The following is a 16,687-nucleotide window of genomic DNA, read 5'->3' on the forward strand; positions in this document are numbered from 1 at the left end:
AAAAAAAGAATCTGATAAAAACACAAGTTGAAGTGGCTGCTGCCAGTGGTCAGACAGGCTATGTGAGGGAAAGTGGGTCCCCCAAGCTCTTGGGTGAACCAGAACAGACTCCCCAGGACGGTGATCATGGCACCGAGCCTGACGGAGCTCAAGGAGATTTGGACACATGGTGGGATGGCTGGGGATGTCCTGTGCCAGCACAGGAGTTGGGCTCTGATGATCCTTAACAGTCTCAAGCTGCACCTGGTGAAGTTCAGGCTGGGTATCAGGAGGAATTCCCTCACAGAAACAGTGATTAGACATTGGAATGGGTGCCCCAGGGACACGGTGGAGTGGCCTGGCACTCAGCGCCCTGATGCAACTGAGCAGGGCTGCTGGGGATAGCTTGGACTTGATGGTCTCAAAGCTCTTTCCCAACCTAAGTCATTGGAGGATCTTTGGTCCTCCAGCTCGGGAAGCTCAGTGATTCTGTCACTGTGATCCTGAGAACATGAGGCAGTGTCCTAGTACAGACTGAGGGAGGAACAGAATCAGAGAATATTCTCAGCTGGGAGAGACCCACAAGGATCACCGAGTCCAGTGCTGGGCCTGCACAGGACACCCAAGAACCCCTCCACGTGCCGTTATCCGCACTTATCTCGAGCAATCAGGCTCAGCGCTGCGACCCCATCCCTGGGGAGCCCGTTCTAGTGCCCGACCACCCTCAGGACGAAGAACCCTTTCGTGCGGCGGAACTCGCGCACAGCGATGAGCCATGCCCTCAGCCCGCCGTTCCGCAGGCCGGGCAGCCCGAGCGCTCTGTGGCGGGCGGCGGGGCGGAGCCGTGTCCGCCATGCGCCCCCTCAGCCCCCTCAGCGCTGCCGCGCAGGCGCACGAGGCGCCGCCGCCCCGCGCGCCTTTCCCCCGCTCCCCGCCCCGTGCGCTCCCGGCGCGCCCCGCGCGCTCGCCGCTGACGTCACCGTAGCCCGGCGCCCGCCGCCATTGGAGTCGGCGGCCGCCGCTGCCCCGCTCGCTGCGGCCCCAGGCCCGGCCCGCGGGCATGTGAGAGACCGGGCCCGCACCGGCACCGCCAGCGCCGCGGCCGAGCCTCGCCACCGCCGCCTGCACCGCCGTCTCCTAAGGAGGCGCCCCGAGGAGGCGCCAGGCGGCCCCTTTCCCTCCCCCTCGGCCCCGGCCCCTTCCCCGCCTGGCCGCCGCCTGAGGGGAGAGGAGGCGCCGCCGCCGCCCCTCCGCCAGGCCCCGGAGCTCCGCGCCGCGCCGAGCGGCCCTGCCTCGTCCCCCGGCGCTCTCTGCTGAACCACGGGGCCCTGTGCATGAATTATGTCTGCCACAAGCGTTGACCCTCAGGTGAGTGAGTGGCGAGGCGGCCCGTGGGCGGGGGGATTCCCGGGCCTGCGGCTGCAGGCCCCGCGAGGCTTTTCTTTTCCCCGTCGGCTGCTTTCGAGCTCCATCGTTCTCCTTAACTTCCCCCGTGGGCACAGCACGTTCCCGCCTCCTCCCCGGAGCCGGGGCCATTTCTCAGGAAGGCCGGTGCTGAGTGATACGTGGAACACGCTGCTCCAACCCCGCTCCAAACAAACCTTGAGATGCTGCTGGCCATTTTTAGAAGTCTCTTTCCCGTCCTCAGAAGCTGTGGGGTTCGCAGTGTCTATGACAATATAAGCGTTTTTCTAAAATTAACTTTTTTATTTCCCTTTTCTTTTTTTTCCCGTAATCACGTGCTGTGGCTTCCCAGAGACCGAAAGGACAGGATAATAAAGGTGAGAAATCATGCTGTGATCTGGTCGCTTAAATTGTTACTGTAAGAGATCAATTACACAGGTACCTGTAGGTGAGCAGAAATGTATCGCTGTTGCTCTGCATGGAAAACATCTGGGAATGAGGGAATGTGTGCTTTGTTTCAAAAATAACATCGACTGCCATTCACCCGAGCTTGCCTGCATCCCACTTAATGCTGCTGGATTTGCAGTGGGAAGGACTCTGTCTTGCTACTAAATAATTCTCCCTGTTTAAGATGAAGCAGGTTGCTATGTAAAGTCACAAGGATATCCCTGTACAATTTATGTATTTTTGCCTACTTTTGCATGCTCTGGGAATCCAGTTGTGTTGCTGCTCTGCTGTTGGCTGAGATATTTACTTAAGCCTATAAACTTAATAATTTTGAGAACTTAAAAGATGGTTAACTTCTGATGAGATAATAGGCATTTTTATAACTCTTCTGCTCCAATTGAAATTAAACTTAGTAATAAGTCATCTAAAAAATATCTTAATTACTGTGATTGCTAACAAGTATGTAACTCTTAAGACTTAGAAAGTGATAATATCCAACTCATAAATGCTTTTTAATACATCTTAACCTGCCTTGAAAATCCAGCTCCTTCTAGTTGAAGAAACACATTTCCCTGTGTTTGTAAACACTCTTTACTTCTGCTCCCCTTGATAAACTTTGCAGAAATACTCTGCTGAATTCCCAAACTTGTTTGCTAAGCACTTTATTTGGTGTAGTATTATATTTGGTTCAGCTGTTCTATGAAATAGGTAAATACAGCAACTACCAAACCGTGTATTTGACCTTGTTTTTTCAAATTTAAAGCAAACAGAAAATTATTTGAAGGGACCTAATAGCTGTTTTGGGTTTGTATGTCATTCAGTAATGGCTTATCTGAAGTAGGACTTTATGGCAGATATCTTTTTTTTTACAGATGAGAATGTTGAAACTTAAGTTTTCCTGAAAATATCAGGATACCAAAGCTCTTAGCAGTCTTCATTTCATAATTAAATGTAACCTCACCTCATCTTATTTTAGCCAGCTTAAGCAGTGAATAGCACACGCTGGGAGAACTGTGAGTTTGTGTGTTCTAATTATGGGCCAGAACAATAGATGTTGTTTCCCAATCTTTTTTCACAAAATTGTTCTCAATAATGATTTTCTGTTGGGAGTTAATTCACATGAGTTGTTTACTCACCCTCAGCTGTAGAATTTTTAATTACTATTTTTTTTAATTTATTCAAACTTTGTTTTATAAGCAGTAATATAAAGAGAAACTATCTGGGGGGGGGGGAAATGTCATCCCTTGGTCTTTTTATGAGTCTTTCCGGTTTGCAGAAGAAATATGGCTGTTCCTAAAGTAGCATAGGGTGGAACATCACTGCTGCAATGCTGCTGCTGCTGTTATAATGTGCTGTAACCCTTTTTTTGTAGTACAAAATGGTTCCTTACATCAGAAAGACACAGTTCATGACAACGATTTTGAACCTTACCTTTCCGGGCAGTCAAATCAGGTTAGTGTATTTTTAACTTCGTTTTTTTTTTTCCTTAGGCATGCTGTTGGCACTCCATTCATAGGATTGTGTGGAGGGAGCAAATGCCTTAAATAGAAATGGAAAAAGAAATGACAGCATATTGTGTTACTTGGTGATACAACCAGCATTTGTGTTCCCAAAGCTAATATTACTCTGCATCTCCAGATGGCCACAAGTGAAAATGAAGTTGATGCTCCAAGGAACTGGAGCTGATTCCTCCTCCCCTTGCAGGTTGTTGGTGTGGCTGGACTGGGACAGCCTCATCTTACAGTTCTTTGATAGGCCAGTTGCTTGTAGGAGTCTAAAAATTCTGCTTTTGGGCTCTCCTGATCTCTATTATTTATATAATCACAGAAATTAATGTAGTTGAGATTTGGGTTGGATGCTCTCTAGGTACTTTGTAGAGTTGGCCCATTTTTTACACTTCAGAAATGTTGTTCTTTCATGTTCTCTGATACATTTTAAGAATTAAAGATGTGTTGCTTAAGAGTAAGGAACTGTAATGTAAACTGTCATAATAATGTACATTAAATCAACATCCATGACTAAAATGCCATTTTAATTGAAAGTATTCTCTGAAGTAATTTTTGACTTCACATTCAGATCTTTAAAGGGAACAAAAGGTATAAAAACTGGAGAAGCAAAAAGTTTTCCTTCACAAGTGTGAAACACCATTTCAGAGAGAAACATTTACCAGAGGTACATGATGGGATGGCAAAGTGTTACATTTTAAAAAGGAAATTTATCATTCAGTCTGAAGCTGTCAGATGCCAGTGTTAATATTGATGACATCACTGAGCTTGCTTGCAGCATAGACATGTTCTCCAGACTTCATTTAATGGGAGGCATTCCTTCTTTTGGAGTTCATGTGCTGTGGAAGGTAGAAAAACCTTTATGGGGAAAAAGGGAAGCAAAATCTTAATTTTTAATGCAGAACTAATTATAAAAGAAATTGAGGGTTTCACTTCCCTCTGATTTTTTTTAAATTGTGCTCCATCAGATTTGTATGTGATTTTTATTTACTTTAAACTTGAAATATACTGAATGTTCACATAGAAAAAATATACCCATCTATTATAGTTTTATTCTGGGAAGTTTGTCTTTGCTGGCAACAAGCCAAATTATTAGGATTAAATAGAAAAATTTCTATGGTTGTTAGAAGTTCCATAATTATAAAAAAAGTTTTCTTTATGAAAGTGTAGCTCCATTGGCCAATTTATTTATGCTGCAGTGAAAAATTGGCATGGCACAAGAAACAATTGTGTAGGTCCTCTTACAATTTTAAGTGGAAAGTGACAGTAGCATTAATTAGGACTGTGAGATTTTGTACTGAAGGCTACCATGTTGCTGAACAAAGACTTATTATCCAGTTATCCAGTCAGATTTATTCAGCCCTTGAAAATTACTGTAAAGTACAGATAACTTTAAAAAAAAGATTTGAAGCCAACTGGATATTTAAAATAAACTTAAGAAATTAAAGCTCCAGCTGACAGAATAATATATTTAACATTGAAAGTCAAATGTAGGTGAGTAATATTGTGTTAAAAGTACTTTTAAGGCAGAGAGAACTGAGTCAAGTGGACTCCTCATGTACAGATTTACACTCAGCAAGAAAAGCATCCTCCTGTAAAGTCAGTGATTATTTCTGTGAAACAGGGAATCACCAGCAAGGAGCATATTTTGGGGGATAGGAGATCCTTTCCTAATTACCAGAATGGTTGAATTGGTTTTGTTTGGAAATTTTTAATAAAATTAAGATGCAGAAGGGCGCAGAAAGGTCAAGGATAAGTTTATTGAAATAAATGTTCTGCTGTTGAAGGGAAGAACTTGTGTCAGGGTTTCTTTTACACACTGGCATAAAGCCAGTCAAAATAGATTGAATGTCTGGTAAGGATGGCTGCTGAAACTTCCCTTGAATCTTGTTAGAATCCTTGTGGAGACTGTCCAGGCTGTGTGAAGAGATGACAGCTGCAGGAATTGTCTAAAATCCTTTAGCCTAAATATTTCTGAGACAAAACACTTGCTTTTCTACTAGGCTTACTCTTTTTGGTCTTAAAATCTAAACTTACAGAATTTATGAGCATAAGTATCTCAGAGAACTACTTATATCTCCTCCCTTTCATCTGTATTTGTTTTTAATTTTTTTCTTAAATTAACACTTTAAAATCAAACACTCAGCAGTGTCAAAGTCTTTCAGAAAAATGGGTTTTTATGCTAAATATTGATTACTTTAGCTTGGGAGGCTCAGAAAACTCAGTGTATTTTAGAGGATCATCTCATAGGAAGGTGATTTCTGTACCTCTTGTTAGTGATAGAATTTGTGTGTAAATAAAGGCAGCTTGAAAAGTGGCAGAGATCATTTCTTTTGAATCAATAACATTTGATTTAGGCTGTTTCAGTCTCTGAAGTGTTTGCAGTACTGTATGGAAGTCCTGGAGGCATATTGTGGTATCATTCTGTGTATGAAACACAAGGCTATTGAATTACTCTGGCTTTGAGGTGTCATGGAAAAGAGGTCATTGAAAAATGAGCAGTAAAAATGATTCTGTATCAATTGAATATTAGGCTTATCTTCAGCAAGGACAGGATTTTACTTTTTTTTTTTAAGAAAGCTGAGAAATAATCAGATTTTTGGAAAAATAGCTGAAGTTCTGCTACAATTTTCCTGATTTTGCAGATAGATTTTTCTTTCCAAGTTTGAAATCTAGCAGTTTGAAAGAAGAGTTCCTCTTCTTAAAATAGTCTTTTTGAGTAAGGAAAGGAGAGCTACTGTTTGACTCATTAGCAGGAGATGTTGACCTTCCCACCCCCTCTCTGGTAATTATGGTTGGAGTGTCACTTTGGAAGGTCTCCAGTATAAGTGCTTCAAGTTGATTTGAAGAGGAATAAAACCTACTTTAGAACATCCTGGCTTTGTTCTTTTGCATTGCTGAATGTAAGAATCATATGGAATGCTTCAAGATCAGGTGCCAGCCAAGTGTTAGTGAGAGGAAAAGCTTCTCAGCTTGATCTAATACTTAACGGTTGTAGGGGAAGAAATTTCAGAGGGGGCCTGTTGGTTTATGAATGTTTGGTCTCTTATTTCATGAGTGGGAGAGATGTCCTGTTTGAAAGGACAGTCAGGAACACTCCTGCACAGTTGTAACTTTACTACTGAGGGAGGAAAAGATTTATTCAACAGGCTGGAAAGGGTCTTTCTCCAAGATTGGGGATGGCCTGTGTCATGTGCCATCTGGGCATGGATTTGTCTCTGGTGCACCAGCCCCTTTAATGTCAGCTTGTCTCTCTTATCTGTGGCAGACTTGGCATGTGTGTCAGAAGTAGCCTGTGTATGTTCTACTGCTTGAGGTGTGGGTTTTTTGTTGGAGACTGTTGGCCACTCAAAACAACTTCATAATGAGGATTGTAACAGTATGTTACATGTATTGTCATATCAAGGTGATTAGTCTAAAGCTTCTACCACGTAGCAGTCTAGAAATGTGAAATATTCTTAGTTCTGTGAGCTACAAAATATAGTTAGATATATTCCTTGCAATAATTTGGGTATTGGCTACTAAATAACCTTAGTAGTGTGAGATTACATGGTTTCAACATCTCAAGTACTAACCTCAATGTGAGCCCCTAGTCCTGGGGTATTATGAATGCCCAGATACTTCATTTTAGCCCTGAATCTTTCTTGGAATGAGTTTCTAATGTCATTAGAAATTACATAACTTTGTCTCTAGTGTTCTTTTCTGTTTGGTGTTGTGGCTATTTATAAATGAAGGGTTTATTTATCTGGTGACTGTTTTTTCTCTTTAACAGAACAGTAGCTATCCATCAATGACTGATCCTTATCTGTCCAGTTATTATCCACCATCTATTGGGTTCCCCTATTCTCTCAGTGAAGCACCATGGTCTACAGGAGGAGATCCTCCTATCCCTTATCTCACCACCTATGGACAGCTCAGTAATGGGGATCATCATTTTATGCACGATGCCGTTTTTGGACAGCCTGGGGGTCTGGGAAATAATATCTATCAACACCGCTTTAACTTTTTCCCTGAAAATCCTGCCTTCTCAGCTTGGGGAACAAGCGGATCCCAAGGACAGCAGACACAAAGCTCAGCATATGGCAGCAGTTACAGCTACCCACCCAGTTCTCTGGGGGGTACCATTGTGGATGGACAAACAGGATTTCATAATGATACGTTAAATAAAGCTCCTGGAATGAACAGTATTGAACAGGGAATGGTTGGACTTAAGATTGGTGGAGATGTTACGACTTCTGCAGTGAAAACAGTAGGTTCTGTTGTTAACAGTGCCGGGATGACAGGCGCCCTCTCTGGGAATGGTGGATCTAATGTAAACTTGCCAGTATCTAAACCAACCTCTTGGGCTGCTATTGCCAGCAAGCCTGCAAAACCACAGCCTAAAATGAAAACAAAATCTGGACCTGTAATCGGAGGAGCGTTGCCTCCTCCCCCTATAAAGCATAATATGGACATAGGTACTTGGGACAATAAGGGTCCTGTGGCAAAAGTTCCTGCCCCCCAACAGATACCTTCTCCTCAGTCTGTTCCACAGCCACAGCAACCAATTGTTCAGCCTGTTCCAGCTCAGCCTCCTCCATTGACTCAGCCACAGTATCAGACCCCTCAGCAGCCACCCCAAAACCGCTGGGTAGCTCCTCGCAACAGAAACGCAGCTTTTGGCCAAAGTGGAGGAAGTGGGAATGACACCAACTCAGCTGGCAGCACCCAGCCCAACCCCGTTCCGAGCGGTGAGTCCCATCCTGTCCTTGAAAAACTGAAAGCTGCTCACAGCTATAACCCTAAAGATTTCGAATGGAACCTTAAAAATGGACGTGTGTTCATAATAAAGAGCTATTCCGAGGATGATATTCATCGTTCCATTAAATATTCTATTTGGTGTAGTACGGAACACGGCAACAAACGCCTGGACAGCGCTTTTCGCTCCATGAACAGCAAGGGCCCCGTGTACTTGCTGTTCAGTGTCAATGGCAGTGGACACTTCTGTGGAGTAGCAGAGATGAAATCACCTGTGGACTATGGCACCAGTGCGGGTGTCTGGTCTCAGGACAAGTGGAAGGGGAAATTTGATGTCAAGTGGATCTTTGTGAAGGATGTGCCCAACAACCAACTGAGACACATCAGGCTGGAGAACAATGACAACAAACCCGTTACAAACTCCCGTGATACACAGGAGGTGCCCTTAGAAAAAGCAAAACAAGTGCTTAAAATTATTGCTACTTACAAGCACACGACCTCCATCTTTGATGACTTTTCTCATTATGAAAAGCGCCAGGAAGAGGAGGAGGTGGTGCGGAAGGTAAACTTATTAAAAAATTTATTTTATACACAGATATGGGGAAAATGAAATGTGAAGGCTGCTATGGTGGAAAAATGTAAGTAGGAATTCAAAATGTTTTTAATACAATCTCAACTTGATGGTTTCTTGTGTGTTTAGCAACACAAATCTGATGCATATTTCTTTGTGAGAGTTTCACAAGTCAATGAGTTTCAAAGCAGAAAGCTAAGCAGTAATGCGGGTAAAGGACTTTATGTCCAGTTTATTGGAGTTTGATTTATTTTTTTATCTTAAAATGGTTAATAGAAAATAGTTTGTTTCAGAATTGGGTTCTGCCAGTGATTGTCACTTAAGTTTTTTTGCCTTAAATACGAGGTGTTTAAACACTGTTTGACTGGAACTGGGCTATCAAAATCGATACCTGTACTGGTATTTGAAATTTGTACATCACCTTTAAGAATAAGAAACCTGATTTTGTTTATTCAGTTTATCTCTCTGGAAAAGAAAGAGTTGCATAATATTGCTGGAATAGTGCTAGAAAGAGTGCATTTATGCTGCTGAAGTCACGTGTATTATTTGGATTAATAAAGGTTTTCAGTTCCCAGGTTTAATCTGTCTACTAATTCTTGAAGTTTTGAGTGAAGATGTAGTGAGAGAAGTCTGGGCAGTAACTGGGAGAGTGTAGTAAAACTTTCCATACACTTTCATGGCTCTAAGTCTGCCACAAGGGATCTCTGTCCCTCTCCATCCCACTAACGCAGTTTCAAGAATGCCTTTCTCTAATTAGGCAGTCTAGAAGTAATGACCTGACAAAATAATAGGTGTCAGGATGTGTAGTTGCTACTGAAGTAATACTTAAATTTGCTTGGTGTTGATAGTGTTTCCTAGACCTTTTTTGTATAGCATTGCAAATACAGCATTTGTTTGACAGGCTGGTTTAGTTTAGGGTAGCTCATATTTTTGTTAAGATGTTTTTAAAGTAAAGACTTAATGCATGTTCCTGCAGCTTAAATTCTAAAATTGCCATTTTAAAGTTTTTATTGCCATGTTAAAGTGTAGATAAAATTACTTTAAACTGTCTTCATAGATTGGACCTTTAAATTATATGAGAAAAGGAGTTCAGTGTCTTTAAAACTTTGTTGCTGAACTTTTCCTGGCCATGATAGATGTGCATAGCTGACCTCAGCACAGCAGGGAAGGACAGCTTAAAATTGCAAGTTTTTCTTGTATACTCCCTGTGGGATTCCACAAAGTAAAACCTAAAGGGCTTTACTTGAATACTTTGTTCCTTCAGTAGATAATTAGCAATTCAGCATTTAATGTGGCCTGTATCTTGGAGAGGTGTTCCCTTATGCAGGAGAGAGTCCTGACAAAGTGAGGCAGCCTGGCTTCCTCTGCCCAGTGTTTGTGGTGTAGTGGGGTGTGATTGGTTTGGGTTTTTAATTCTGCCTCCCTGTGCTCTGCTGCCAAGGCTGGAGGGGAGAACTGTGGGTGTTCAAGAAGTGAGAGCACAGGGAAAGTGATAACAGATCTACTCCTGCCCAGATAAATCCCTGGCCTCAGCAGGATCCCAATGGTGGCACAAAGAGCAGAATTTCTGTGCTTTGTGGGATCTCAGAGGGTTGGTGTTTGACTGTTGAGCTGATCTCATTTTTGGGTTGATTTAACAAACAACTAATTCCCACTTCCTGCATAAAAATATTCTTACCTAGGTCACTGCTTTATTTGTAACAGGATCAGTTTTTGAAAATAATGCATTTTCCTTCCTCATTTAAAACAGAGGCTATGGCTTGTATTACACATTCACAAAATAAACTATGAAGTCTAATTTATATTTCTTAGATTTCTCTGAATAGCTTAGAAAATGGGACACCAAAGTACACCAGGGAAGGTAATAGTGCTAGAGAGCTAAAGCAGAGCAGCAATGAAGGAATGAAAAATAAGATGCTGCTTGTCAGGTTGCACTCTATAGAACTTGATTGGAAAGTCACTACTTTTTCTCCTTCATTGATAAAATGAATTTTAGAAGTCCAGCTGATTACTAGAAGAGTTTGGTTTTTTTACAGGGTATGCACACACCTAAAGTTCTTACTGTTAAGAAGTTTGTGCTGTTGAAGTTCAAACCTTCCTGTTAACAAAGTTAGTCTTCCTATGACAATAATTTTTGAAGAATCTTATTGCCAACAACCTTATCTTACAACCTAATTGACATTTTCAGATGTCAGTTGTTGGTATATGTGCCATCTTCATTGGTTTTCAGATTGCTGGGTTTAACTCATTATACTCTTCTTTAGCTGTAAAATCGCTGAAATTTTGTGCTTCCATTTCACTGCTGTTGTGATTACAAAGGGACACAATTCTTAAAAAGCTGTACATGGAGAGCTTAAACAATACAATTTCATTTATACAGAAATATTTAGTAGAGAATAATAATGTAATCTGTGCAGGGCAAGCCACTGGTATTTCAGCTCTTCAGATGGTTCCAGTTTGTTGCTAACCAGCATTTCCATGGCTGCTGTGTGCAGAGCCAGCTCCAGCCTGTGCTGCTGAGTTTAAATGATGTAGGAGCCTCAGTGTCAGTGCCAAATCATCCAGTGAGGCTTTGGCAGGTACAATGCTGCATGAAATTCTTCCAAGTGCCTAAGATTGATCACTTTGCAGCATTGCTGAAAGAAGGTATCCCTCCAGAATTGAGAGAGGATTTGGTCATGCTGGGATACAAGTCCAGCTTTTGATTTGCCCCACTGAAATACTTAACCAAAAACTGGGAGGGGATTGGGGTCTGGATGAAATAGCAAAAGTGTGTGGCACGAATTCTCACATGACCCTCACAGCCTCTTTCAGTCAGTTCCAGAGCTACTTCTGTCATCAAAGCCCATGCTCTGAAAACTGAAAAAGTTGTGATATGTGAGAGAGCTTCTTTAAAAAAAAAAAAAGAGTATAATGTGGCATTAGTTATTATTCCCTAAAAGCATGCCATCAGAGCCTTAAAGTTGTCTTCCAAAGTTTAAAAGCTTGTGAAGACAAACTTGTTGCAGATCTTGGTACTTTCCAGGTGACAGATGAGCTGTCAGCAGCTCAGGCTCCCAGATCTGCACCACAGCAGATGGTCCCAGGTGCTGTTCTGGGCTGCTGTGCTGTCACCTCTGATTCAGGCAAGGCACTCAGCTCTGCACCTTGGTGTTGTGTTGGCAGAGCTGCACAGTCTCAGAAAGCTCCTGAATCACCAGGATTACCAGTTCTGCTTTAGGTGATTAAATACTGAAAAGGTTGGCTGGTGTGTGTGGTACTTGGAAATACTCATTTTCTCCTAGCACTGGGTGATTCCTTTCAGTGATGAGCTTTCTGTGAACACAGTCACTGAACTTAAAAGGATGGAATATTGTCCTTCCTCCAAAGCACTAGTTAAAAAACATATTTTAAGATTAATACCGTGTTCCTGAGATAAAGAAAACATTTCTATTTTTGTGTCTGAAGATGAATGCTTTGATCCCACTGACTTTAACCAAGTTTAGTAGGAAAGTTGAAGCTACTTTAGCCTGAGGTGAAGAGAACAGAAGTTTGACAGGGATGAGTGTCTCCAAGGTGGAAATCACTGCAAGTTTTGTGGAAACCTATTTTCCCTGTGTCTGAAGACCACACAGATTAGTGTCCTGAAGGAGAAGTGTGCAGCTGGAGCTCTCCTGTGAGATATCAAGAGTAATCCACTGGAGAAGAGAAGCTGAAGGCTCCGGATCTTCAGAACCAAAATGAGCACAGCTTTGTTAGCTGCTTACAAAACTGTTCTTGCTTGCAGTAGTGCTAAATAGCAGTAAGGAAGAGAATTTGAGAGTTAGAGCTTCTCAAAAGCAGCCATGCTCGAGAGCACGAAGAATTGTTGCATCAGTTTATGTGGTTTCAGACATTTGTAAAGAGGAAGACTCAGATTAGCCCCCAAGAGAGAAAGCAGAAAGCAAGGTAGGAGGAACTGCTTGGGAACTTGCTCAGTAAAGAGCACTTTTTACTGAATTAGAGTCTGAGCTGAGTTTCTGAATGCCATGAGCACTTCAGGTGGAGGTCTCAGGTGCTAGCCTGCCTCTTTTATGTGGGGCTAGTCCTTGAGAATGGAAAGCTTCCATTTCTAAAGGAAGTGGAATTAGAGAGGTCAGTGGATGACTACACAGAAAAATAAAAATAAGTTCAATAAGTTACATGAGGTGGCAATGGGAAAGAGTGGGCTCATGAACATGGTAGGACTGTAAAGGGGATGTGCCACCTTGGAAATGGAAGTTGGAAATAGGATGAAACAATTCCTCTTTTTGGAAGCCTGAAAATGGAGTTGATATGATTCAGTTCTAGATACTTTGTACCCACCTTTTGTTTGAAATGTCAGGCAGACATAAGCTCTTTTTATTAAGAATAACATGTAATGTTCTGATACTCTGCCATTAGGAAATGGCTTTTGCTGATAATTCATCATAGTTGAGAGTTAAAAGACAGGAGGAATAGATTTTTATAATAAATTCTACCACTTTACACAGCTTGTTTTGTTGATTTGGTAAAACAACTTTGCTATCTCTTACTTCTGTCTTAAATTATATATTTATAATTCATTCTGGACTTTGTTGACTTAATTTTATTATGAAAATTAAAATATTAACATTCTGCCTGGAGGCAGAAATCAATATATTCTGTTTTTAAAAATCTCTTCTGATTTTTATGCTGTGACCAGCTGAAACAGCAAATGCAGTCTGTTACATTTACACTGGTTGGTATATTAGCAAGTAAGCTTTACATCACAACAGAAACAATTCTGAGATGAACTTTATACAGAATGAGTCCACAAAACAAAATATGAAGGTGTTAGTTCAGGAGCTGGCTGGTGGTGCTGCTTAGGCTAGTTCACAATTTCCTTTGGTATAGGATTTGGTGCCATGTGATGTGTTTAAGTACAGAATTGAGTCTTTCCAAGCAGCAAAAATGGGAAGGCTGAGCCCTTTCTGTTCAGTGTGCAGTGCTGCCCTGGCTGGAGGATGCCCAGGACTGAGGCACAGCAGCCTGGTTCTGTCCTGCTGCCCTTGCATGTTCTGCACTTGTGGGGCTCCTGGAACCCTGGGTGTTCTGCTGGCACTGCTCAGGTGTCCTGGAGCCCTGTGCTGCTGGGAGGGCACAGGGTCACTGATGTGGAGCTCACTGCAGGCAGCCCCCAGCTCTACCCTTAGGGGACCTTTACTGGCTTCAATATTTGTGAGTAGCAGAAACCTGGGGAAAAGGCTCAAAGACCCTCCCAGCAGCACTTTGGGACACCCTTGGTTGGTCAGTCCAGCTGTGCTGGGTTTTATCAGACTATGTAGGAGCACAAAACTTTCCTTCTACCTGATATTGTTTCTGTCTCTTCCCCCCAGGTATTTCCCAGTGCTTCCCAGAATAGTTGAACCTGTAGGAAGATTTAGGGACAGAATTTCTCGACAGCTCAAATCCCTGCTTTTACTGAATGTGACTAAACTCCAAAGTCATTTGAGTGCTTCAAAATTAGACCAGTTCTGTGGAGTTCACTAATCTGCCATCTGCTTTCTGCTCATGTATTGGTTGTGCTACTACTGCAGTAGCTAAAATAATCCAGAAAGCAGAATATTGCAGATCCTGGTTCTCCTTAGGAGTGTTGATATTTCATACCTTTCTCTCTCTGTGACCTTAGTTTGAAGTGACTGCAGGTATTCATCCAGATGTTCCACCTGAGACTGCACTTAAAAACATTAAATTATCAAGGCCTTGGGTTTGTTGGGTATGAACAGTGTATTTATAAAATGTAGCAGCATTGTTTTAAGTGTGTAATTATCTGGGATCACATTAGTTCTGTTAAACTACTAAAAACTCTGCTTGTTCCTTTGACTAAAATCTTAACTTTTTTCTCTTTGCAGGAACGTCAGAATCGAAACAAACAATAAGAATAAACATAAACAGTTTGATATATATACTAGAACTGATATTAGATTCGACTATGAGAAACAAAATTAAGTATAACTGGTGCTGTATCCTGGCATCAGGACAAACTAAAGCTTTCAGTTCCAATATATCTTCTCGTGCAGGGGAAATTAAGTTGTTGCATCTTTAAGTACATTGTAGTTTATTTTTGCCCAAGTGGATCTGCATTAATTTGTATCTTTTTTCTATGTAAAATTCTGTAGAAATCATTAATAAAGGTGTGTCTGTTTTTATTTTTTTAAGTTGGTAAACAGTTATATTAACCTAATGTGGACCTATACATGAGCATACTAAAGTGTCAGTGCTTCCCAAAGACTTTATTTTGGCACGAATTATGTTCCTAGCCAGATATAGAGATTATGGAGAATACACGACAAATCTTCCTTTATCCTCCTCCCAATCCCTTTTTCTTCATGGCAGAAGTATGAAACCATGCATTGATTTTTTATTTTATTTTTTGGTCATTAAAAAAAAAAAAACAACTCGTAAGATACTGCACTTCAGAATTTTAAAATGAAAAAAAACCCCTAAATTTCTGATCACTTTGTGCAGCTGCTCTGCCTCTTGATTTATCTGTACAATTACTCTTTTAAAAAACTGCTGATGCGCCATGTTGGTTTTTTCTGTCTAGTAGAAAATCAAATTGTCAGTGGAATTGTTTCTCTGGAAAATATTTCCCTTTCACATTCTGTTAAGCAGTGCTTCAGTGTGCATCTGTTATTCCATATCCTGCTGAGGGTGAGCAAGACGCTTTCTCTCTGCCATAATTCTGCTTTACGGTTTTTGTAGCTTAATTAAATAATAATGTGATGCTATCGACATTGCAGGGGTTTTAAACAATGTGTTTAAACCTGTTTCAGCTTTCAGGTGTTATTAGTTAATTGCAGATCATTTTTAATCCTTCCCTTCATTACTCTCTCCCAACCCCCCCAAATCCTAATGCCATTTAAAGTTTTTATACCAATAATGCTGAGCTTTAACGTAGGAACTAATAGTACGGATAATATGATGGATTATGCCTCAGATATTTGAAATTGACAGTGTGTTTGTCTAATTTTTTTTTTCTGTTGGATGAGTAAAAAAACCTGTTTTAAGAAATTGAATTTGCTGTCATGTTTTTGTGGAGTGAGGGGACCTTCGGAGAACCTGTCACCAACTGGAGTTCCAGTTAAGCATGGAAATGGTGCTCATGTCCGCTGCTCTAGCACACTGAATCTGCACGTGTTTATTGTAGAGGATCTTTTACTATATTAGAAAGCAAGTATCTTCTGAATACTATTTACTCCAAAAGGACCTCCAATTTAAATAAAGTTTAATCTGTATCATTTAGACTTGTATTTAGAACGTATAACTCTGTCTCTGGACTGTTACTGCCTGTAAGGAGTAATGGACAGCATCAGATTAACTTTTTCCTCTAGGAGAATACAAGCCTTAATAAACAATACATATTTAGCAAGCCTGATGTCATTTTCATTTTTTTCATTTTCATTTTTCTTTCTCTGTTCCCTTCACACTTTATGCTGATTCCTCAATTAAATCCAACTTGAGAAGTGGTTTGATGAGTAACTCAGTTGTTTGCTCTCAGCACCCCTGAACGGTTTCACAGGACTCTGCTGAGCACGTGGAAGCAGCTTTGACTGTTCCCATTCCTCAGAGGACCTGCATCCATGTGCAGTGGCTGTCACTCGTGCTTCCCTTTCCCCTGGTACGGTGGAGAAGCTGAGGACTGGAAGTTGTGCTGTATCCTTGAGGAGGCAGCAGCACAGCCTGAGATCACCAGGGTGAGAAAAGAGCTTCCCAAATCCACTAATGCTCTGACCAGTTTTGTTCCCAGCACTTGGCTGTGTTTCCCAGCTCTTATCTGCAGTAATTTGCTTTGATATCTTTTTTTAACTGACTTATTGAAGCAACTGTGCATTTTATGAAGGTGTTTCCATCCAATAAAAGCACCTGCTGTTACTTTCAGTTTCTACATCAGAACACTTCCACTGGTGATTCTAGAGCCAGAAAGAACTGCTGCATCTGGACCCTCAAGAGAAAAGTTAGTTACACAACTTCAGTAATTTTTTTTTCCAGATCTAAACACTCCTTGCTGTGATACACCAATAGA

At 41.5% G+C, this 16,687-nt stretch overlaps 1 protein-coding gene across 2 annotated transcripts; it reads left to right on the top strand.

Moving 5' to 3' along the window:
• Positions 1-938: 938 nt before the first annotated feature.
• On the top strand, positions 939-16,033 carry YTHDF1 (YTH N6-methyladenosine RNA binding protein F1). Of its 2 annotated transcripts, none has more exons than XM_071446583.1 (5): positions 939-1,347; positions 1,736-1,760; positions 3,203-3,282; positions 7,108-8,710; positions 14,514-16,033. In XM_071446583.1, the coding sequence occupies exons 1-4, from the start codon at positions 1,321-1,323 to the stop codon at positions 8,680-8,682; spliced, it is 1,707 nt and encodes a 568-aa protein (XP_071302684.1). In that variant the 5' UTR covers positions 939-1,320; the 3' UTR covers positions 8,683-8,710; positions 14,514-16,033. The 2 variants fall into 2 exon arrangements, with proteins under 2 accessions (XP_071302684.1, XP_071302685.1); XM_071446584.1 differs by having other exon boundaries at positions 7,108-8,634.
• Positions 16,034-16,687: the final 654 nt, after the last annotated feature.

Source organism: Agelaius tricolor, unplaced genomic scaffold, assembly GCF_023055355.1.
Source record: "Agelaius tricolor isolate 1412-34295 unplaced genomic scaffold, bAgeTri1.0.p SCAF_23, whole genome shotgun sequence".
Taxonomy (NCBI): Eukaryota; Metazoa; Chordata; class Aves; order Passeriformes; family Icteridae; genus Agelaius; species Agelaius tricolor.